The 25,104-nt window shown below is 39.3% G+C and overlaps 1 protein-coding gene and 1 long non-coding RNA gene across 2 annotated transcripts; one reads left to right on the top strand and one right to left on the bottom strand.

Annotated features, from left to right (window-relative positions):
- Nucleotides 1-6,347: 6,347 nt before the first annotated feature.
- Nucleotides 6,348-7,070, top strand: LOC131956959 (uncharacterized). The gene is made up of 3 exons (XR_009389012.1): nucleotides 6,348-6,482; nucleotides 6,771-6,913; nucleotides 7,015-7,070. It is a non-coding gene; the product is annotated as an uncharacterized LOC131956959 (long non-coding RNA).
- Nucleotides 7,071-17,029: 9,959 nt separating this feature from the next.
- Nucleotides 17,030-24,397, bottom strand: LOC131957131 (poly [ADP-ribose] polymerase tankyrase-like). Its single transcript, XM_059321849.1, has 3 exons — nucleotides 23,369-24,397; nucleotides 21,764-22,022; nucleotides 17,030-17,210 (listed from the first exon to the last, which is right to left on the bottom strand). Exons 1-3 carry the CDS (start codon nucleotides 24,336-24,338, stop codon nucleotides 17,030-17,032), a joined length of 1,410 nt encoding a protein of 469 aa, XP_059177832.1. The 5' UTR covers nucleotides 24,339-24,397.
- Nucleotides 24,398-25,104: the final 707 nt, after the last annotated feature.

The following is a 25,104-nucleotide window of genomic DNA, read 5'->3' as shown; positions in this document are numbered from 1 at the left end:
CAAAGGGGGCTAATGCATGATCCGGAGGGAGAGGGGTCATGGAAGTTAAAGTACATATTTTTTTTTATATAAATACATCTTTTTTCAATTTTGAGGAGGGAAGGGGAGGAAGGCGGGACGGTGGACGTGCTTCTGGGTGGGTGGAGAAGGGTGGGCAGTCCTTGAAATATGCTGCAAAAGAACTGTCTGAGAAACTAAAAAAAGTAAAGATTCCTCTTTAGACCTTGCAAAAAAAGTAAAGATTCCTCTTTAGACCTTGCAAAAAAAGTAAAGATTCCTCTTTAGACCTAATGATCCATTGGGCAGATGAAGTCGAGACATATGAATGGATAATGTGGTCAGCAGTATGCCCAGCCGCCTTAACTTTGCTTAAAGTGAGTTAGGTACCCATTAGAGCTGGATGGACACAGGAACGTTCCACTCACTTGAATCGAACGCTTTCGAGTCATCAGTCTAGCGCTCTACCGCTAGCCACGCCGTCCCACAGTATGAGTTAAGCCATCATTTATTTTATTGTGAGGTAGGCCCACCTTTATATTTCTTGAGGTTGGCCCACATTTCTTGTCGGTTTACGGCATGTCTCATTAGAGCTAAGAATAGTGTGTTCGATAGCTGAAATGAAAATTAATATAAAAAATGAAAGCCTTGGTTATTTTGACAAAAATGTTCGTAAAATAGAGGAAACATCTATCAACAAATTACGACATTTTAACTATAAGACACGTAACACGTCAAGCTGAATATTAAAGTAAATTCAAGCCCTAAAATTTATCTATAGCATAAAGACCATCGTGTATGTAAAAGTTATCACTTGGGTGGCATCCTGAAATCACACACAGCTAATTTATTGAAAAAAAAAATTAAAATCCCCTCAGATATGAAGCGAAGAGGTGAGTACACATGTCGGGCGTGCATGTAAATTTCCCTGACCTTATCAGCGTGAGAAGTGTTATAATGAGTGAGCAGAAGACTGACCACCTTGATGGGGGCGTTCTGACGCGGCCTTGAGGAGATACGAGTGCTTGAATTATTTTTAGCTGTTTATTCGGTGGCTTTTTGTGGGGCTCGAGCTTGTCTTGTTCCTAAAGTGTGATGCAATTCGTGTTTTACGTTCGAATCTAAGCAATTAGCTCCATGTTACAAACGTCAATTATTTTACGGCATACATATATATATATATATATATATATATATATATATATATATATATATATATATATATATATATATATATTTATATATATATATATATATGTGTATGCGTATGTGTGTTTCTGTGCGCATTTTAGCGTGGGTTAGTGTGTTAAATAAAAAGGCGTAGGCCTACTGATATTATAAACTGATTTATTATAGAATAAATTAAACCTTCGTTGAACACGCTTTTGAATACACTTAAAGTTAATATAATGAAATACACAAAGCATTTCTTTAGTTATTTCTCGAATGTTTGGACTGTGCTGGTGACTAATTTATCCATTATATCCCACATCCAAAAGTATCTACCGTAAAATGCATCAGCCACGCTGATGGAAGGCGCCTTCATTAACTCAACGATAGGTACAGACACCGACAACTTGATACGTTTCTTCATTAAATAAAAGTTTAGTAAAGACCTCGACCACAAGATAGGCGCCTTTCTTTAACCAACAGTGATATACATACACCACTGACTTAAAAATATAGCCTTCTACCCCCAATTCATCTTCATGATTATAGTTGTTCATCATTGAATTTTTCCTCCTTCTGAGAAGTCGGAGTAAAGTATCATTCGCGTTTACTGGAAATCGTTTAAAAGATAAAAATATACGTATATCTAATGCTTGTATACAGTGGCGTAGCGAGGTCGGGTGTTACCAGGTGCGGCACTTAATGGTGTCACCCCCAGAGGCGTTGCGACCCTTCCCGGGGACAAACTTTCAAGTTTTCGATTTGCACCCCCCTCAAACTTTCGATTTGCACCCCCCTCAAGTTTTCGATTTGCACCCCCCTTCAAGTTTTTCTCTCTATATTTTGCAATTTTTTGCACTGGTGTCACCCCCCTCAATGGTGTCACCCGGTGCGGTCCGCACCCCCGCCCCCCCCCCCCCCTCGTTACGCCCCTGCTTGTATATAACATGTTGCCCACCTAACTGAAATGATACTCAAATCATTGGTTTTGAGAAAGCTTACTTAATGTACCACTTATGATTAAAATGGAAATCGCTCAAAAGGTGAAAAAAGAACAATGAATTGGGATCTAATACTTATAATTGAAATTTCTTCCATCTAACTGAAATGGTATGCACGTTATTGTTTTACCACACATAATACAGTTATAAAGAAAAGATATAAAAATATAACAATACTTCCTCCACAGGCTACTCTGTATTCGAGAGAGTGGAAATCTAACGTATTCTGCTTGATAATAAAAGAGAGGCAACCAGGACTGTCATATGAGTTTTTGTTATTTTCATTGTTGTCGCCCTTTGAATATTGATTTAAAAAATAATTAGTAAAACATTTTGGCATTTATAATTTTACAGCTTCTTAATTTTGAAGACGGGCGGAGTAGTCTAGCGATAGAGAACTGGACTACTAACCCGTATGTCTCGAGTTCGAATCCGGGTTCAAGTGAGTAAACCGTCCCTCACGTTAGGGAAAGTCAAGGCAGCTGAGCATAGTGCTCATATGCAGAAACAAGTGAACTCTACTTCACTTGCCCCATAGACCGTCAGGCTTGAAAGGGAAACTTATTTTTTTTTTTTACTTAAATTTGAGGCGTAGCATTTTTTGTATCTCCGGGAATAAAATAAATAACCCAAGTTGTCTTCGTGTTTTAAAGATAGCGTCAGGTATAAATAAAATGTCAACTGGCTGATATACGTGCGAACTATACTATTTTCGTAAGCTTTTTGTTCGTTGCAAATTTTTAAACTATATTTTGCCACACCTCTAAGGAGCAGATAAAAAAAGCAGTTCAAGCTTGTCTGAACCTACCCCACCCCTCCCAAAAAGTTTTCACAAATCACACACCAAAGAGATCTTCCCAAAATAACGCTCACGTGTCATTACACCTCCCCACCCCTCCTCCAGGTGTACACGTTTGTTTACATTGAAATAATTTTAAAACTGGGATGAGCTTAAGTGTGTTATTTATCTTTCTCAACAGAATAGGCGAAATATTATCTGTGCATTTTTTTAAAACTCTACAGTGTTTCTTTCAAATATATTATCTCAGGCGCTTGAAATTTACCTGGGGGGGGGGGGGGGGGGGGGGGAGGGAACTCTTAAATTTCCGGAGAGGGGGCAAAAAACTAGTTAAAGTATATATTTTTGGTATAAAATTTGTAAATATATTTTTTTACAGTGTTTTTTCCAGGCATCTCCGCCCCCCCCCCATCCCCCCCGAAGAAAGTCTACCCCCCCCCCCAACGAAAAGAAATTTATATAGAAAACATACTTTTACCAGTGTCCGCCCCTCCCCTTGGAAATTTCAGGGTGGGCTTGGTTTGAGGGGCAGTGCACACCCCGCCCCCGAAAAGATGCTTGTTAAGAAACTCTGTCCACAATATCCTATGCAATATGGTGACTATAGACAAAGCAGGCCCACCCTTGTTAAAGTAGCCTTTAGATTTCTACGTAACTCATCGTGGGTTAAAGGAAAACACGGACATCGTGTAGATCTAGTTTGTTTATATTTTGTTCTATTTTTAACTCTCTGCTTTGACACAGTTTTGTTGTTGTTTCAAAATACGTGAGTGCTTGTCAACTGAACTGAATCATTGTGTGTAGAAATATTTTTTGGCGTCAAAGTTGCGCATCACGTGATTCAGAGATGTCCCAAAACTACAGAGCTAGCTTGACTGCTGAAGATGTTGGATCAACACCACGTCTAGACCAGATGCCAGGGTTTTGTCTATTTCAATTCTTTTTGACAAGATAAGTTATAATAATTGATTTTATGTAGTTGTAAGCAGTGTTTCTTCCAGACTTTTTTCTCCGGGGGGGGGGGGGGCACTTGAAATCTTCGGGGGGGGGGGGCGGTAAACTGTTAAAAGTATATATTTTCTATATAAATTATATAAATTTCATTTCGTTCGGGGGGGGGGGGGGGGGGGGGCGGTAAAATTTTTTCGGGGGGGGGGGGGGGCGCCTGGAAGAAACTCTGGTTGTAAGAGCAAGTATTGAATGGTGCGTATGCCATACTAACCTCAGTCTATAGACTATGTCTATGCCTTATTAATTTAATAATTTAATAATAATGGATTAATTGGATTAATAATTTAATAGGTATTTCTAGAGTTATTGATTTATTTATATAATATGCCTACTAACTTTTTAATGATTACATTTAGGCTATAGAGATCTAGAGTATATTAGACTATTTAGAATTAGATCTAAAAAAATATAAAAAGTATAAAAATTAATAACCTATCATACCTAGAGTGATTATTCAATTTTAACTTTAAATTTCTTTTCGCAGTATGTATAACATTGTTTTCATGTTTTTAATTAGAGGTATACACTATTACACTTGCTTTTGTATGTCTTTATCATTAGATCTACTTTGCTTGCTTTATATTAAGTTTACAATTTTTTCCACAGTTGGCTTCTCAATTCTATCTATAGACACTGTTTAGCTGCAATTTATTTAATATTTATGGTTATTTTTTAAACCTTTCTTTTACATACCTTTTACATTTACTTTATTCATTCTCCAAGTCTAATATTTAAATTTACTTGCATTTTAAAATTTACTAACATATTTTTACCTCTTTGTAAATGTTTAATAATGGTTATATGTTAGGGTTGCCTACATATACTTTTTCAATATTATTGATGTATGTTGCTAATATTCTATTGCTCTTTTAAACCTTTTCACTTTCTTATAAGTATTTATTTTTAAAAATGATCTTCAATATCTACATATTCAAGCTGATTAATGGAACTATATTTTTTTTCTTAACTCATTTTTCATTGGTTTCAGCTTTATTAGGCATTTGTTTTTGTTATAAACATTTTGCAACATTATGTATTTTTCCTTCATCTCTTTTCTTGCAAATATTTTAGAGAAACTTTAACCCTGATTTTTAAACTGTTTTCTATTTCACTTGTTGGTTTCATTTAAAATGTTAAAGAATTGTTTAATTAATTTGAGACATTTTGCTTTAATTGCATTTGATTTTGTTTTTAGTTAGGCTGCACTATTATGAATATATTTTAATTATTTGAAATGTTTTTATTCTTCTAAGTATAAAATTAATTATTTTAACAGTAATTATTTTCATTTTTTTTTTCAGCCACAACCTAACAATTTTTGCTCATTTTAATTCTAAGAAAAATCTATACTTCTCATTCATATTACAGGCTACTACATCTTCAATGTAATTTGATTTATTTTTGTTTAACCTTTTTCTTAAACTATACTTTTTCATGCTATTTTATTTTTGTACTTTGTTAAATTATAATTGTAGCACTACATATACTTTTTTATTAAATTTAATATTGAGTGTTTACTCATTGGGAGTCAAAATTAACTAGGTCTGGTTTAGTTTTTGAGTATTTAGATATAAACCTTCACCTTAGAAAGTTTAAATGCTTATAGTATTTACTTAATGAGTTTTTTTGTACTGACATAAAGAATCAATTGATTTATATATAGCCAATATTCTATGTGTGTATACCTAAAAAAATTATCTTTTCTATTATTTCTCTTTATTTATGTCAAACTGCTCTGCTCTTCAGATATTCTAATATTTAAATATACACTTCCATAAGTCTTAACATTTTTATGACTTTGGATAACTATTCAAAGTATGTTTTTATTCACCTTTTCCATTTATAATTAGATCTGTTACATTTATATTAATTTGGTCAGTATCTACACCTACATATATTTTAATGCACTGAATTATTTACTTTAATATTCTAGTAGGTGCTGATTTGTTTTGTCCTTTGTATAATTTGTATGTTTCTTTATGATTTTGCTGTTACCTTTGGTTTATAGTTTGTGTAGACCAATACTTATTTTATGGAAGTCTGTGTCTCATACTGAAATATTTTTATTTTACATCAAGCACTATTTACATATGATTCCGTATTCTTATAATTAAACTATTTTCCTGATTACTATGTATACATCTACTTGTGTATTCGTAAATATTTGCAGAAACTTCCCATACAACTCTAAAGGATTGTTTTTTCCTAAAACTTGTTTCTATTTTAACATCCAGCCATAATTCTTTTTTTTACAGCATTTCCCATATAAAACAATTTTCAACTTCTAATTTCTATTTTTTTCAGAAGTCAATCAGGATAACAAATAAAAAATTTAAATATCATATAGTTTTAAAACATTTTATTTTATTTTGAACAAAGAAATCTTCATATTAGACATGAAATTTTAAATTTAAAAATTATTTTAGAGGATCTTGATGGTAACAAAGCTGAAGTACAGGTTGATCTGAAAATTCTGTAGCCAGATGAATCTATGCCCAACGCAGGTGGGCAGTTTACTCATTTTCATGTACTCATCATGTAACATAGTAGCCTACCCTAATATACATGGTTGAAATATTACATTAGTAAAGTTAACATTTTATATCTAGATATGTCTTAGGTACTTGAAAGAAATCTGGCTGTTAGCTCCAGAGTCATTTAGTTCAATATTTTAAACTAAACTTAATCTCCTTGGTTCATTAAATAGATAATAATTAATGAGTGGTTAGTACTTACATAAAGAGATATACACTATTTATGTTGAGTTTTAAATCTGCATTTTAAAATTTCAGAATCAGCTGGACTATACTGAATCATACTGGAACAAGGGAGACTATCTACTGGATCATATGGAGCAAGGGAGACCATCTGCCATTTACTGGAGCATGAGGAAATTCCTATATTGAGGATCATTTCAACAGTCAGCACCAATGGGGTGAAGTAATTTGTTTGACCCTGTAGCAAATTTTAGAATCAATAAACCATGCTAATTAAATTAATATGAATGAAAGTTGTGAAATAATTTTTTTTTTACAGAAAGCAGGCATCCCACTTATGAATTCTGAATACATATCAACCCACTTCTTCACGGCTCAAACATTCCACATGAAGGAAGGATCAGTCACATTGTATCATGTCCAAAGCTTCCCACAAAAACAGTTGCCAGTCAAGAAAAGCTTGGATGAAATTCTGCAGCTTCACTACAACACAGCCTCAGTTTCCCTATTGACTTCCATAGCAATGCTGATCAGATTCACCTTTAATAAATATAGGACTTCTATAGCTTTTATTGTTCAGTGGTTCAGTTGTGTTCATGTGAATTGGCTCAAGACCATTTTCGACAGTCTTCAAGATTAATATTGTGTTCTCTATTGGTTGGTATCACATCTTACTGTGGATCAAAACAATGTTAGATAGCACAGGATATAAAAACTTTTTGTGCACTATATTTTCTCTTACTGGATGAAGGCAGTTGCCTACAGTGCTGTATCCCTTATTTTTTACAATGCATTTATCAGCCAAACAAATTATAGTTAGTGCTAATTTAGTGAAGATTTAATTGAAATATTTTACTAGACTAATTAGTTTTAATTTATTTAATGTTAAGCACTGTATACATTGTTGTAATCTGTTTCCAGTTAAAAAATTTGGCTAAGATACCCACTGTGGTTCAGGGGCTGCAACTTGACTTATTTATCTGTTACTTGTTACACTCCCTTGTGGTAGATTTCATGTCACTCCAAAAGTTTGTTCTCAGTTTTGTTTTCACTTGAGGTGATCTTATATCCCTATAGAGATAAACTAATATAGTCCACACGTTGTTTTTGTGTTAGATTTTCTTGAGGTCTTTACGTTAAATGGATTGCTGTGGGCAGATCTTGTAAGAGGCTGATGTCTTTGAGGTTGCTTTACCATAGTTTTCACAAGTTGATTTCTTGTTACACTGAAGTTTCATAGTGTATTTTCTGTACCTATGGTTGTAACTGCACATAACGAAAAGTTCTTGGTATGAACTCTCACATTGAGAAATATTCTATGCTTTTGTGAGATCAATGTTCTCAAATGTACTGATCATTTATCTTAATTTGACATTTATGTCTCTGTCCTTAAACTATTTTCTTTCTATTTCCTTTCTGATTGTATTTGCACCTACTTGTGAAGTGTTTTTTAAAAAAACTTTTAGAAACACTTATGCTAGATTTAATTACCATATAACACAAAGTATTACTACACCTGTATGCTAAATTTTACTGCCATCATACCTGTATGTGCAAGATTTTACTGCCATCATACCTGTGTGCTAGATTTTACTGCCATACCTGTGTGCTAGATTGCCATCATACCTGTGTACTAGATTTTACTGCCATCATACCTGTGTGCTAGAATGCCATGATACCTGTGTGCTAGATTTTACTGCCATCATACCTGTGTGCTAGACTGCCATCATACCTGTGTGCTAGATTTTACTGCCATCATACCTGTGTGTTAGATTTTACTGCCATCATACCTGTGTACTAGATTTGACTGCCATCATACCTGTGTACTAGATTTGACTGCCATCATACCTGTGTACTAGATTTGACTGCCATCATACCTGTGTGCTAGATTTTACTGCCGCCATACCTGTGTGCTAGATTTTACTGCCATCATTCCTGTGTGCAAGATTTTACTGCCGCCATACCTGTGTGCTAGATTTTACTGCCATCATACCTGTATGTGCAAGATTTTACTGCCACCATACCTGTGTACTAGATTTGACTGCCATCATACCTGTGTGCTAGATTTTACTGCCATCATACCTGTGTGCTAGATATTACTGCCATCATACCTGTGTGCTAGATTTTACTACCACCATACTTGTGTGCTAGATTGCCATCATACCTGTGTGCTAGATTTTACTGCCATCATACCTGTGTGCTAGATTTGACTGCCACCATACCTGTCTGCTAGATGTTACTGTCATCATACCTGTGTGCTAGAATGCCATCATACCTGTGTGCTAGATTTTACTGCCATCATACCTGTGTGCTAGATTTTACTGCCATCATACCTGTGTGCTAGATTTTACTGCCATCATACCTGTGTGCAAGATTTTACTGCCATCATACCTGTGTGCTAGATTTGACTGCCATCATACCTGTGTGCTAGATTTTACTGCCATCATACCTGTGTGCAAGATTTTACTGCCATCATACCTGTGTGCAAGATTTGACTGCCATCATACCTGTGTGCTAGATTTGACTGCCATCATACCTGTGTGCAAGATTTTACTGCCATCATACCTGTGTGCAAGATTTTACTGCCATCATACCTGTGTGCTAGATTTTACTGCCATCATACCTGTGTACTAGATTTTACTGCCATCATACCTGTGTGCAAGATTTTACTGCCATCATACCTGTGTGCAAGATTTTACTGCCATCATATCTGTGTGCAAGATTTTACTGCCATCATACCTGTGTGCTAGATTTTACTGCCATCATACCTGTGTGCTAGATTTTACTGCCATCATACCTGTGTGCTAGATTTTACTGCCATCATACCTGTGTGCTAGATTTTACTGCCATCATACCTGTGTGCTAGATTTTACTGCCATCATACATGTGTGCTAGATTTTACTGCCATCATACCTGTGTGCTAGATTTTACTGCCATCATACCTGTGTGCGAGATTTGACTGCCGCCATACCTGTGCTAGATTTGACTGCCGCCATACCTGTGTGCTAGATTTGACTGCCGCCATACCTGTGTGCTAGATTTTACTGCCATCATACCTGTGTGCAAGATTTTACTACCATCATACCTGTGTGCTAGATTTTACTGCCATCATACCTGTGTGCTAGATTTTACTGCCATCATACCTGTGTGCTAGATTTTACTGCCATCATACCTGTGTGCTAGATTTTACTGCCATACCTGTGTGCAAGATTTGACTGCCATGATACCTGTGTGCAAGATTTGACTGCCATCATACCTGTGTGCTAGATTTGACTGCCATCTTACCTGTGTGCTAGACTGCCATCATACCTGTGTGCTAGATTTTACTGCCATGATACCTGTGTGCTAGATTTTAGTATCATTATACTTGTATGAGATTTACTGCCATCATTACTTTATTCTCCTTGGCTTTCCCAGTTTTCTTTTTCCCCTCAAGTTTCCAAGTGAGTTCTATTACCCCTTCTTAAAAAATGGCTTAAACATAACTTTCAATCATAAAATAAAAGATTCCAATTGTTCAATACATTTTGAAAAACAATTGTTAAAAAAATTTGGACAAATGCTTAATGAGAATAAGAATCTCAATTGCCGTCCATGAATGTACTTAATACCAATCCACCACTCCCCTGGCAACATTACTGAAGAATTACACTGGAAATGTCCTCTGTGCACAAGACTACCATGGTTACAAAATGACAAAGCTCAATCGCGTACCATCGACTTCTTAGTCTCATGGCATTTTTAAGCAATTTGATGTAATGGCTGCACTATTGATGTAGTAAACTGCAAGTCAAAATCTGTAATTCAAAGTAAAAAGCTCTTTTTAACCCTTAAAATAGTTGTTATCAAATTTCATATACAATCCAACTAATGTATTTGGAGCCAGAACAATTTTATTTCAACTAATTATCTGCTATAGAATGTATGATAATAGTTGCGTGAATTAGTTTAGTCTTTAACATCTGTTGTATCTCAGCATTTCTTTCTGTCTTGCCTAATCTTTACATAACTTTTTTGTAATTGGTTTTATCACTATTTTCTTTATAAATACCTAGTTGTCATGGTTAATTTAAAAAAATACCATGCTTATGGAAGCTATTATATGATTGTCCGATATAAGATTGTACCAGTTTTTATGAAACAAAATATTCATCGTCAACTAGTTCACACTAATATTCATTTCTCCACCCACTTTCTCTTTACACTTTAATTTCAACATGTATCTGCATATCGATGTATCTGTAATAAGCCTACTAGTAATAGTATTACATCTGTCTACCAATTGTTTCAAAAGTGATGTGCGATTGCCTGTTGATAATAAGATGGCTATGTTCATGATTGGTGCCACTCGAACTGCACTTTAATGATCCTTTAGTTACCTAATTTTATTTCTCAGTCCAGTGTTTGAATCATTGGCCCTGGTCTATTTGGTTAGTCAATCGTGAAAAATCTGGTCATTTGTTGTCTCAGTCTATTGTTTGGCTCATTATAGTGATTGTTTGGCTTTGGTCTATATTGCTGGTCATTATTTGGATATTTGTTGAGACAGAAGTCAAGAATTATTGTTTCTTGCTTGCTGTTTTTTGCTTCTTTACATCTTTCACTGGTATAGCCCTATTTAATAACTGGAAATATGATTATTGTGGATAGTTGAAGTTCTTGTCTATTGATGTACACAATTATAATTTATTTTAATTCAATAATTTTTGCATGTATAGCATTTGCCTATTTTAATCTGCAGTATATTAATCTCATTTAATGTTTAAAAAAATTATTCTTGACAATACACATTTATACAATAATGTTAATTGTTCATTCTGTTATTAAATGTCATTGATGCAGATAAAAAGAGATGTTTGTTTTTTATTTCATTCCACTAATTTTATTCCATCTTGCATAAAATTGTTAATAAAAATATAGCAATTGAAAGATTAAGGAAATCTAGACTTAGCAATTTTACACATTAACATGGTACACATTCTAGCTGTTAGTCCCTCCCCAATAGCTATATCTACTCTTCGATGTTTAGTCTAAATCTGAGTTATTTAAGGGGGGGGGGGGGCAGGGTCTAGGCTTTATGCAACATTTCTATAAAGTTGAAGTAAGCTAGTAATACTTAAAATTTATGCTTTAAAACTTTTATATCTATTATAGCAAAAGTTAATTTAAACCTGGGAGCTAAGTTTTAATCGGCACACTTGGTCCCACAGCTAAATTTTCAATTTAAACATGTATAGCGATAAGAGGTTAAATTAAAACATTGTAGTCACCAGTAACATTTTAAATGTAGGTTTTGGGTTTCCCTATCTTACTTTTATCATTTCATCCAAAGGTGGAGCTAGAAGTGGGCGTGTGGGGCGGTAGCCCCAGACAACGACCCAACAGGGGACGCCGAACTGGGTAGAAATAAAATAAGCTAATGCTGAGCTGCATTACTGAATTATATAAAACTAATACAATATACTGGTTTTACTTTTTGTATACGTGAATAACAGTACATGCTTAGGCTATAAATAAGGTGTGTGTGAGTGGGGTGGGGGAGAATCGATAGTTCGCTCCTGGCGATAGAATGGGTATATACACCTCTGAGGCCATCTACTTCACCTCTGAAACTTGCAGTACTACCTCTAGAAGCATGTATTCACGTTAGTCTACGCTGATGTGGGGTTATGTAATAATTTTAACTGAGTGACTAAAGTAGGCTATATAGGCCTACAAAAGTAGGATACTCTATAAACAATCTAATGGACTATCACAATTTATATACATTTTATTTAACGCCTAACACAAAATTATGATTGAAAAAATATAGAAATAAAATTCATATCTATTCAAAGTAAGGTTGTCGACACAATACCACATTTTATAGCACATAGGTCAAATTATAATTTATACAACTACATGCAATTCCAGGCTCTCTCTGTATTATATCAGTCTAACAATATCTATACTCTCCACAATCTCTAGCTACCCTGTATCCACATTTGGTGTAATATTTTTGTACACACAAATATTTTTAATACGTTTTTTTAGTCACACTACACATCTAATGTAAAAAAAAAAAAAAGGGAGGAACCTGCACACGCTAATGTAGAGCTAGAACTACAACTACATACAATCCGCTACAATAGCCTATAATGATTGCTTATTACTTTAGTCATATCTAAGGTAACTTGCACACGCATTTTTCTGCGGGGGGGGGGGGGGGGTCTTAAAATTTCCGGGACGGCGGACTGGTTGAAGCAGGCCTATCTATTTTCTGTATAAATTATATTTTTCTATTACAATGTGATTGTGGGGGGGGGGGGGGGGGGGGGGTGGACGTGTCCTAAAGAGATACATGAAAGAAAGTGGTCATGTCGCGCTAAATGGGGTGTCAATATGATAGCGCGGAGAGAACAATTCGCCTAGAGAAAAGCAGTTCTTGCGTTAAGTCGTCTATGACTGATACAAGGAAAGTCTACTAAATTTACTATCAGTAATTACACCATTTTAAAAACAAATTCTTTGAAAGTGCGCAAACGGAAAACAGCGCAGTCAGAAAAATGCGCAAATATCAATAAATTATTCTAATACACTTTAATTTTGTCATATTTCGTGGAAAAGTATTTAATATTACAATGCATACGTGGTAATTCTTTGTTAACGTCTATAAATGCTCGATTAATTTAAGAAAACTAAAATGCTATTTCGCATTTTGTGCAGTTTTCCGTTGCATAGTTTCCCGTTGCGCATCTTTCCGATCACCCTTTGAAAAATATCAAACAACATATAGAAAATAAAAATATATAGTTTAGTAGTGAGCTCTACTTCACTTGCCCCATAGACCGTCAGGTTTGAAAAGGAAACTTTTTGGTGAGAAAGAAACTTTAGTAAATGTTTGGAGGACTATGAAAATATTATTTCCCCTTTTCAAATAGTTTTTCGCAACGAAATTTGGTATAAAGTTATTTGGAGACGTAAAATGGTGAAATGTAAGTCGAGGGGAGAGCAATCTTGTGGGTGATGACTGCAGTCACAAGAAAACAATGGTTGCCATGTGTAGTCAATCAGGCTGTGGGATAACATTCACACAACACACCAGTGGCGTAGCGAGGTCGGGTGTCACCCGGTGCGGCACTTAATGGTGTCACCCCCCAGAGGCGTAGTGACCCTCAAATTTCAGTAACTTTCAAATTTTCGATTTGCACCACCCACCTCAAACTTTTGATTTGCACCCCCCCCCTCCCCCTCAAACTTTCGATTTGCACCCCCACTCAAGTTTTTCTCTATATATTTTGCTATTTTTTGCCTTGGTGTCACCCCCTAAATGGTGTCACCCGGTGCGGTCCGCACCCCCCCTCGCTACGCCTCTGCAACACACATTTTAAGGCAGTTTTTATATTATCATTTTGTTCAAAAACAAACGGACGGCAAATATTAGATTTAAAAGAATTTTAAAGATTGACTTTTAAACATTGTGTGTTAGAAGTCAGGACGGCTGGGCATAGAGCTGACTTCACTAACACTTTATAAGCCCATGTCACAGAAACAGGTGAACTCTACTTGAAAAGGGAGCTTTACTTATTAAACGTTGTATAAACCTTTATAAGACGAGGAAGCTTTTAGAAACACAAAACATAAGAAAAACCCAAATTACTTTAGACAGATTTAAATAAAATCATATATAAAAAAAATATTTCATGAGCGAACAAGGTTTTGACTTAACTGCTAACGAAAGCCAGACTGTAGTGTTTCGTTATTTTTAACATGGGTTTCTTTAAGTAAAGCTAACAATGTCAAGTTGGCACGTAGGCTACTTACAGAAATGTCAAGTTAGCAATTAGGCTACATACAGAAATTAATGTCAAGTAAGCAAGTAGGCTACATACAGAAATTAATGTCAAGTAAGCAAGTAGGCTACTTACAGAAATGTCAAGTTAGCAATTAGGCTACATACAGAAATTAATGTCAAGTAAGCAAGTAGGCTACATACAGAAATTAATGTCAAGTAAGCAAGTAGGCCACTTACAGAAATGTCAAGTTAGCAATTAGGCTACATACAGAAATTAATGTCAAGTAAGCAAGTAGGCTACATACAGAAATTAATGTCAAGTAAGCAAGTAGGCTACTTACAGAAATGTCAAGTTAGCAATTAGGCTACATACAGAAATTAATGTCAAGTAAGCAAGTAGGCTACATACAGAAATTAATGTCAAGTAAGCAAGTAGGCTACATACAGAAATTAATGTCAAGTAAGCAAGTAGGCTACATACAGAAATTAATGTCAAGTAAGCAAGTAGGCTACATACAGAAGTTAATGTCAAGTAAGCAAGTAGGCTACATACAGAAATTAATGTCAAGTAAGCAAGTAGGCTACATACAGAAATTAATGTCAAGTAAGCAAGTAGGCTACATACAGAAATTAATGTCAAGTAAGCAAGTAGGCTACATACAGAAATGTCAAGTAAGCACGTAGGCTACATACAGAAATGTCAAGTAAGCACTTAGGCTACATACAGAAATTAATGTCAAGTAAGCAAGTAGGCTACATACAGAAATTAATGTCAAGTAAGCAAGTAGGCTACATACAGAAATTAATGTCAAGTAAGCAAGTAGGCTACATACAGAAATTAATGTCAAGTAAGCAAGTAGGCTACATACAGAAATCAATGTCAGGTTAGCACGTAGGCTACATACAGAAATGTCAAGTAAGCACGTAGGCTACATACAGAAACAATATCAGCTCTATTCCTACTAATGCCTTGTTTTCTACTCGTGTAACTGCTAGTATAAATTGGTATCACTACCACAGTTTATTACTATCTGAGTGGCGCTTGAAAAGTCTTGATCAAACATTCTTGCTCTCCAGGGTACTGTCAGCGCTGAGTCGCTAATCCGTGTGTTAACGGTCGGTGGGTTGCGACCTTTTCCAATAATCCGATCACACGACTGTCAGTTCGATTGTTTAATCCGATTGTTTGATCCAATTGTTTAAGCCGCTGACACAGGTATTTAGAAAAAAGTTTCTGGAATAATCAGTGAACCGCATTGAAAAGGTGGAGACGGGTCGAGGTCTTTGTTTGTTTCTTTCTCCGTGCCTGTAGGCGGGGAAGGGGGGGGGGGTCTTGAAACATCCGGATTCGGGGGCAGACACTAGCTGAACTATATCTTTTCTAAATACCTAAAATGAACTTTTTTCTATATCGTCGGGGGAAAGGGCGTGTGTGTGTGTGTGTGTGTGGGGGGGGGGTCGGTGGACGTAATGTCAAAAACATAGGTAGGGTGGTTGGGGGAGGGGTAGGGCGTGGGAGGTGTGGTGAGGGGTAGGGTGTGGGAGGTGTGGTGAGGGGTAGGGTGTGGGAGGTGTGGTGAGGGGTAGGGTGTGGGAGGTGTGGTGAGGGGTAGGGTGTGGGAGGTGTGGTGAGGGGTAGGGTGTGGGAGGTGTGGTGAGGGGTAGGGTGTGGGAGGTGTGGTGAGGGGTAGGGTGTGGTAAGGGGTAGGGTGTGGGAGGTGTGGTGAGGGGTAGGGTATTGGTACGTTACACTGCTATTGATTCAACTTTAGCAATCAATACGGACTGAACAACGTGGCTATTGTTAGTGTCAGAGAACAGGATTTGAGTTGTAAAAACAGACTCAGACGGCTCTTCTGAAACCTTCTTGTCCAACACCTCCTTGATCCATTTGTGAATAGGCTTCAGCAAGACGTTGCCAGTCCCAATATGTATGATTTGGTCTGCAAGTCCTAACGTGTAAGATATGTCTTGGGTGATCTGTACGGCACGTTTATCTACCCCCAGTGGTTCTCAACCTTTTTGGAGTTACTGAGCCTCGCATGTTTCTTACACGCATTCACCGCATCCTTCTTAGAAGTTGAATCGTCCGCACTGACAAAATCAGATCGTGAGTCGGGTGTGTGTATCTTGGCCTCCGCCGAACCTCTTTGATTGATTCACCGAACCACTGGGGTTCAATGGAAACCAGGTTAAGAACCACTGAGCTACTCATTCGCTTGCACCATAGAGTTGCTTACAGGTTGTCTAAAAAAGCGTGAAGATGTGGAGAAAGCTTTTTATTACATCTCGAGGTCTACGTGGGGCGGCTGTAGCCGGTGTTTCTTTCAAACATTTTTCTCCAGGGGATCACTCGATCACTTGAAACTTTCAGGTCGGGGGTGTACTTCAAATTTTTGGGGGTGGGGGGGGGGTGTATTTTGAACGAACCCGTCTGATTGAAAAAATAACTGATGAAAAAAAGAAATCGGTTGATAACACGGAATCAGGTGAACTCAGTTTCATCTGTGGTTTGTTTTTATATAATCTCATGTAGGTGGTTGAGACTGTCGGCTGGGGTCTAGACGTCATCAGGGTCGTTAGCGTCTGTCCTGCTGATGAAGTTGTCACTGACAACACTGTCACTGACAACACTGTCCGTCTCGCGATCTTTGATGACGATCCTACCATTCTCGCCCGTTTGGACATAGGTGGCCTGGCCGATGTGGACGGTGATGTGTTGGGTGATGTGGTTGATGAACCTGGTAGGGGGAAAAAAACAGGTGTTGGGTGATGTGTTGTGTGATATGTTGGGTGATGTGTTGGGTGATGTGTTGGGTGATGTGTTGGGTGGTGTGTTGGGTGGTGTGTTGGGTGATGTGTTGGGTGATGTGTTGGGTGGTGTGTTGGGTGATGTGTTGGGTGATGTGTTGGGTGATGTGTTGGGTGATGTGTTGGGTGATGTGTTGGGTGATGTGTTGGGTGATGATGTGTTGGTTGATGTGTTGGGTGATGTGTTGGGTGATGTGTTGGGTGATGTGTTGGGTGATGTGTTGGGTGATGAGTTGGGTGATGTGTTAGTTGGGTGATGTGTTAGTTGGGTGATGTGTTAGTTGGGTGATGTGTTAGTTGGGTGATGTGTTAGTTGGGTGATGTGTTGGGTGATGTGTTGGGTGATGTGTTGGGTGATGTGTTGGGTGATGTGTTGGGTGATGTGTTGGGTGATGTGTTGGGTGATGTGTTGGGTGATGTGTTGGGTGATGTGTTGGGTGATGTGTTGGGTGATGTGTTGGGTGATGTGTTGGGTGATGATGTGTTGGTTGATGTGTTGGTTGATGTGTTGGGTGATGTGTTGGGTGATGTGTTGGGTGATGATGTGTTGGTTGATGTGTTGGGTGATGTGTTGGGTGATGAGTTGGGTGATGAGTTGGGTGATGTGTTAGTTGGGTGATGTGTTAGTTGGGTGATGTGTTAGTTGGGTGATGTGTTGGGTGATGTGTTGGGTGATGTGTTGGGTGATGTGTTGGGTGATGTGTTGGGTGATGTGTTGGGTGATGTGTTGGGTGATGTGTTGGGTGATGTGTTGGGTGATGTGTTGGGTGATGTGTTGGGTGATGTGTTGAGTGATGTGTTGGGTGATGTGTTGGGTGATGTGTTGGGTGATGTGTTGGGTGATGTGTTGAGTGATGTGCTGGGTGATGTGTTGGGTGATGTGTTGGGTGATGTGTTGAGTGTGTTTGGGTGATGTGTTGGGTGATGTGTTGGGTGATGTGTTGGGTGATGTGTTGGGTGATGTGTTGGGTGATGTGTTGGGTGATGTTTTGGGTGATGTGATGTGTTGGGTGATGTGTTGGGTGATGTGTTGGGTGATGTGTTGGGTGATGTGTTGGGTGATGTGTTGGGTGGTGTGTTGGGTGATGTGTTGGGTGATGTGTTGGGTGATGTGTTGGGTGATGTGTTGGGTGATGTGTTGGGTGATGTGTTGGGTGAGGTGTTGGGTGATGTGTTGGGTGATGTGTTGGGTGATGTGTTGGGTGATGTGTTGGGTGATGATGTGTTGGGTGATGTGTTGGGTGATGTGTTGGGTGATGTGTTGGGTGATGATGTGTTGGATGATGTGTTGGATGATGTGTTGGGTGATGTGTTGGGTGATGATGTGTTGGTTGATGTGTTGGTTGATGTGTTGGTTGATGTGTTGGATGATGTGTTGGATGATGTGTTGGATGATGTGTTGGTTGATGTGTTGGGTGATGTGTTGGGTGATGTGTTGGGTGATGTGATGTGTTGGGTGATGTGGTGGGTGATGTGTTGGGTGATGTGGTGGGTGATGTGTTGGGTGATGTGTTGGGTGATGTGTTGGGTGATGTGTTTGGTGATGTGTTGGGTGATGTGTTGGGTGGTGTGTTGGGTGATGTGTTGGGTGATGCGTTGGGTGATGTGTTGGGTGATGTGTTGGGTGATGATGTGTTGGGTGATGTGTGATGTGTTGGGTGATGTGTTGGTTGATGTGTTGGGTGATGTGTTGGGTGATGTGTTGGTTAATGTGTTGTGTGATGTGTTGGGTGATGTGTTGGGTGATGATGTGTTGGGTGATGTGTTGGGTGATGTGTTGGGTGATGTGTTGGGTGATGTGTTGGGTGATGTGTTGGGTGATGTGTTGGGTGATGTGTTGGGTGATGTGTTGGGTGATGTGTTGGGTGATGTGTTGGGTGATGATGTGGTGGGTGATGTGTTGGGTGATGTGTTGGGTGATGATGTGTTGGGTGATGTGTTGGGTGATGTGTTGGGTGATGTGTTGGATGATGTGTTGGGTGATGTGTTGGGTGATGTGTTGGGTGATGTGTTGGGTGATGTGTTGGGTGATGTGTTGGGTGATGTGGTGGTTAATGGCAATTGTTAAATGACGGACAATATTTATCATCATGTTGACAACCTACAATTGATTAGTCTTGTATGTGTTTCTTTCAGGCATCTCTTCGGTGTGTGTTAGGGGGGGGGCACTGGTTAAGGAATCGACTACTGACTACTATTAATAACGGTGTAGCACTAATTAGCAATAGTTATCTATAGACTCAATAGTAACAAATGGTAGTAACAAACACAAAACCTAAACCCCAAATTTAATACTTAACTCATCTTGTAACAATCACTCTATCTCAGTGGTTCCCAACCTTTTTCGAGTGGCGACCCCGTTTTATAAAAAGTAAGTGACCCGCGACCCCCATAGAATTAAAAAGCCGAAATTAGTATGGAAATTAATAAGCACTAAAATAAGATTTTCTACTAGACTTTCAATATGAACTACTCTTGATAACTGTTTTAATAGCATGAGTAAAATTGCATACTATTCACTAAACCTTCGTGGTTAAGTTTTTAATTTTTAAAAATTTTGTTAACGCCAACCTATGTCATTATAATTATCTTAATTTTGTTTTTAATCGAAGAATAGTGTTGAAAATATATTCTCGAAAAGTCAATCAATTTTACGTTTGGGTATGAATGGTGAATACTACACCAAAATTGTGTCTGCACTTTTTCATCTTGCTTGAAATCATTCTGCAAATCAAAGAATTCATCTTGTAATTCATCGGGAATGCAGGCAACATCAAGGGAAGAAGAGAATGGGTATTGCGTAAATGCAGATTCTTCTTTTTTCAGCTCAGAGAAATAGCCATGCAGTTCGTTTTCAAGAGATTCAAGATGCCCAGAAATCGCTTCTTTCAAAATTTTAATTATCTCACAATCAGATTCATCTACCACACAGCAGAGTTTCTCAAATTTACAATATTTCCACGATTTGGTTTCTTTACCGATTTTGCAGCTTTGATAAAAATGCCCCGAGATTATCATGGAAAGTTATAATATTCGTTCATTTTCCCTAAAGCTTCAGGTTAAGCTTATCTTGATGTTCGAACACATCTGCTAGGTATGATACTCTCTCCAACCACTCTATGTCGTTTTAAGTATACCAAAAAGTCTTCTTTCCTTTGCACTCCCAAGAACAATTTGATTTCAGATTTCAATTCAAAACACAATTTACAACATTTCGTTTGACAGCCAGCGTACTGTAGTGTAGAAGAGCAGAACCTCGTGATCTATATTAACGTTTTTGCTCAGTTCTTTGAAGGCTCCAGATTTTATATAATTTACGACTTATACTAGCAATGGACTCTTGATGTTGATTGGATAGGGCAGTGGTTAGGGAGCTAAATCTTTTCTGTTTTCTGAAAGCCCGATTTTGAGCTAAACATAGATGGCGCACCATCCGTACAAACCCCCACAGCCGTTCTAACCCATTTTAATCATCCAGTTTTTAAAAACGGTATTTTTTTCTCCATGCTATCTTCACAAAATAGCAACTCTTCTTTGCTATCATCCGCATGAATATAGACACAGACCAGCAACTGCAACACGAACTCACGTCTGTTGATTTATCAACTTGAAAAGCAAACAATGGTGAAAGCTTAATTTCAATAAAAAATGTGTTAACATTTACGTACATGCAGCGTTTGATGAGATTTTCTCCTATATTTTTATTATTTTTTTGCTTGGCATTTTCTATCGCGGCTTTGATGCTTGCACTAATGCTGGTGAAAACTTCCTATTCGATCAAGTTTCTGGCGTTTGCAACTAGCTTCTTACCGACGAAAGAACTCCATATCTTATTCAGTGTGTTCCGGTGAAGATTTGTTTCTTCTTCTCACATTTCCAGTGATGTTAATGAAGTCGAATTTCAAATATTCTTCTAAATATTTATGTTATGTTTCAAATTACTAAAGTTTAGTATACCAGTTGGCGACCCCCCAGAAAGACCTTCGCGACCCCCAGGGGGGTCGCGACCCCCAGGTTGGGAACCCGTGCTCTATCTTAAACCCTATTCGTTCCATTTCATCATTCAACCCTAATCCAAGTATAACGTTAACACTTGAACTCTCATCGACGGAACAATTATAACAATAGCACAAAATTAACCCTAACCATTACTATCGTGTTCAGGCCTGAACCCAATTATAACTTTAGCTCATGCCATAACCCTAACCCTAACTCCAATCCAAATCAGAACTCAGTCCCTGACTCTAGCTTTGACCCTAACCCTGGCCTGACCTTAACCATAGCCTTGACCCTTACCTTGAACTGACCCTAACCATAACCTTGCCCTTACCCTGCTCTGACCCTAACCATAACCTTGCCCTTACCCTGGTCTGACCCTAACCATAGCCTTGACCTTAACCCTGGTCTGACCCTAACCATAGCCTTGACCTTTACCCCAAACTGCCCTAACCATAACCTTGACCTTAACTCTCCCCCTCATTACCTGATTCCACCGGGCAGGTCACATGTCTCCTGTACGTCGTTCCTCTCGCTGTCAGCATCAGCACACAGCTGGTAGCGGGCCCTGGGATCGGTCCAGTGGTTCAGGTAGTGCTCGGCACATTGCTTCAGGTACTCCGTGAACCCAACCCTGTCGATCACCAGGTCGTCAGGGGTTGCTTCCCTTGTCAGCTCAGGCGGGTTGGGGGCAGGGAGGGGTTCGTGGACAACCTTCGTGTCACAATCAAACTCCACAGTCGATTCTAAAAGATGCGCGTAGATTTATTTGTAAGATAAAAAACAACAAAAGGTTATGGTAGACGTTTTGTTAGGAGAATGATAACGACCCCCCTCCCCCACCCCAACTTCTTTTCGGTATCCAACCCCAGAGTCGATTCTAAAAACATTGCGTCAGATTAATAGGTAAGATAGAAAAAAAAAATAATAATAATAAAAGACCCGTTGTTAGGATAATGGTAGCTACCCCGCACTTTCCCCTCCCCCACTCGTGAGATGAGATGTTTTTTTAAATAAACTTTACTAGAAGTATGTTTTCTGACGGCATCAGTTAGTATTACGGTTGTGGTTGTAAAATGGAGTCTGGATTAGAACACGTTATACGGTAGAGTTAAGAATAGACATTGGATCAGGGTTAGCTTAAAACCCAGGGCGAATGTCGTCACTTGCAGAAAATAGCATTGAGGGTGTTTTGTTAGAATATACTTGTTTAAAGATGGGCGAACTTAGCTATTTGTAAAAAAACGTTTAATTATTCTCTCCCCTTCTGATGTTTTGAAATGTAAGGATTAGTTGTAGAGCCAGGGTAGGGCTGAATTACTAAACACCCAGGACAGCCCACCGACTAGCTTTGGCAGACCACCGACTAACCAGGTCAGACCACCGACTAACCAGGCCAGACCACCGACTAACTTTGGCAGACCACCGACTAACCAGGTCAGACCACCGACTAACCAGGCCAGACCACCGACTAACTTTGGCAGACCACCGACTAGCTTTGGCAGACCACCGACTAACCAGGTCAGACCACCGACTAACCAGGCCAGACCACCGACTAACTTTGGCAGACCACCGACTAGCTTTGGCAGACCACCGACTAGCTTTGGCAGACCACCGACTAACCAGGCCAGACCACCGACTAGCTTTGGCAGACCACCGACTAGCTTTGGCAGACCACCGACTAACCAGGCCAGACCACCGACTAACCAGGTCAGACCACCGACTAGCTTTGGCAGACCACCGACTAACCAGGCCAGACCACCGACTAACCAGGTCAGACCACCGACTAACCAGGCCAGACCACCGACTTACCAGGCTAGGCCACCGACTAGCTTTGGCAGACCACCGCCTAACCAGGCCAGACCACCTACTAACCAGGCCAGACCACCGACTAACCAGGCCAGACCACCTACTAACCAGGCCAGACCACCGACTAGCTTTGGCAGACCACCAACTAACCAGATCAGGCCACCGACTTACCAGGGCAGGATCCCGATCACTCAATGCCGGACCACTGACCACCCAGACGGACTCCCCATCGAATACAGCAAGCTACCTTACATCAATTAACATCTACACATATAACAATTACCTTCTTCAAACTCCAATTTGATGCTGAGCTCGTTCAACGTCGACTCGTTTTCAACAATCTTCTCCAAGCTTTTGATCAGGTACCTCTGGCTCCTGAACATTGACCTCTGGTCACTCTGCCCCGACCCAGGCCGTTGACTGACGCTCGTCCATGTGCTGACGTCAGAACCACGCCTACTGTTGCTCCAGCAACACGAAGCGCCGTACACAAACTCGAACGCGCCTGCGTCGATTAAGATACGTCTAACTGACTCCGAGTCACAAAGCTCAAGTGGAGTTTTATGCTTCTTATCAACAATGTTCACGCATGCGTCGTATTTTAGAAGTTCCTTGACCACCTTCTTGTGCCCGTCCTCTACAGCGTAATGTAAAGCGGTCTTGCCGTCGAGACAGTTGGAGACATTGACCTTCGCGTGGTGGCGACACAGCAACGCAGCCATTTCAGATTCTCCCATTTTCGCCGCGTACATCAGCGGACTCATGCCTTTGTTGTCAACACAGTTTACATCAGGCTCAATGACAAACTGCATCAACCTCTTTAAAGTCGTTACATCGCTGTTTTCCACCGCGTAGTGTAGCAACGATTTCCCGTTGTTAGCGTTCCTGATACTGACGTTAGCGCCTTGCATGCATAAGAAGTTCACCATTTCATCGTTACCGTGGTAGGTTGCATGCATGAGCGGGGTCATCCCGTACACCTTATCCGGGGCATCGAGGTCAGCTTGGTACTCGATCAACAGGGACAGGATGTGCCGGTCGCCGGCACTCACGGCCCTGATGACCGGCGTTTGACCGTTACTGTCCGAAGCGTTGACGTCTGCTCCTTGAGCGAGCAGCCGGTGAACTTCGTGGGGTTTTTTGTCGTTGATGGCGTCGTGTAGTGCGTAGTAATCTCCCCTGTCGGTCGTTGTTACGGAGTCGCGGACCTTGGTTCGGCGACTTGTTGCTCGCCCTGACATGATCGATGTCATCCAGATATTGGTGGAGCTCAGTGGATTGTATCCAGATATTGGTGGAGCTCAGTGGATTGTATCCAGATATTGGTGGAGCTCAGTGGATTGTATCCAGATATTGGTGGAGCTCAGTGGATTGTATCCAGATATTGGTGGAGCTCAGTGGATTGTATCCAGATATTGGTGGAGTTTAGTGGTTTTTTATCCAGATATTGGTGGAGCACAGTGGATTACATCCAAATATTGGTGGAGTTCAGTGGATTACATTCAGATATTGGTGGACCTCAGTGGATTGTATCCAGATATTGGTGGAGCTTAGTGGATTGTATCTAGATATTGGTGGAGCTCAGTGGATTACATTCAGATATTGGTGGAGCTCAGTGGATTACATCCAGATATTGGTGGACCTGAGTGGATTACATCCAGATATTGGTGGAGCTCAGTGGATTGTATCCAGATATTGGTGGAGCTCAGTGGATTACATCCAGATATTGATGGAGCTCAGTGGATTACATCCAGATATTGATGGAGCTAAGTGGATTGTATCCAGATATTGGTGGAGCTCAGTGGATTGTATCCAGATATTGGTGGAACTCAGTGGATTGTATCCAGATATTGGTGGAGTTCAGTGGATTACATCCAGATACTGGTGGAGCACAGTGGATTACATCCAAATATTGGTGGAGTTCAGTGGATTACATTCAGATATTGGTGGACCTCAGTGGATTGTATCCAGATGTTGGTGGATCTTAGTGGATTGTATCCAGATATTGGTGGAGCTCAG

This window comes from Physella acuta, unplaced genomic scaffold (assembly GCF_028476545.2).
Source record: "Physella acuta isolate Inbredline_101_S28 unplaced genomic scaffold, ASM2847654v3 ptg000080l, whole genome shotgun sequence".
NCBI classification, from domain to species: Eukaryota; Metazoa; Mollusca; class Gastropoda; family Physidae; genus Physella; species Physella acuta.
This window is presented reverse-complemented; position numbering and strand designations above follow the sequence as displayed.

Bases quoted from the DNA above. Each gene is read 5' to 3' on its own strand.
- LOC131957131 (XM_059321849.1), bottom strand. From the start codon at position 24,338: ATGACATCGATCATGTCAGGGCGAGCAACAAGTCGCCGAACCAAGGTC. The intron at 22,023-23,368 runs GTAATTGTTATA...CGCATCTTTTAG, and splicing joins CAAATTGGAGTTTGAAGAAG to AATCGACTGTGGAGTTTGAT. The intron at 17,211-21,763 runs GTAATGAGGGGG...TCCCCCTACCAG, and splicing joins GACCTGCCCGGTGGAATCAG to GTTCATCAACCACATCACCC.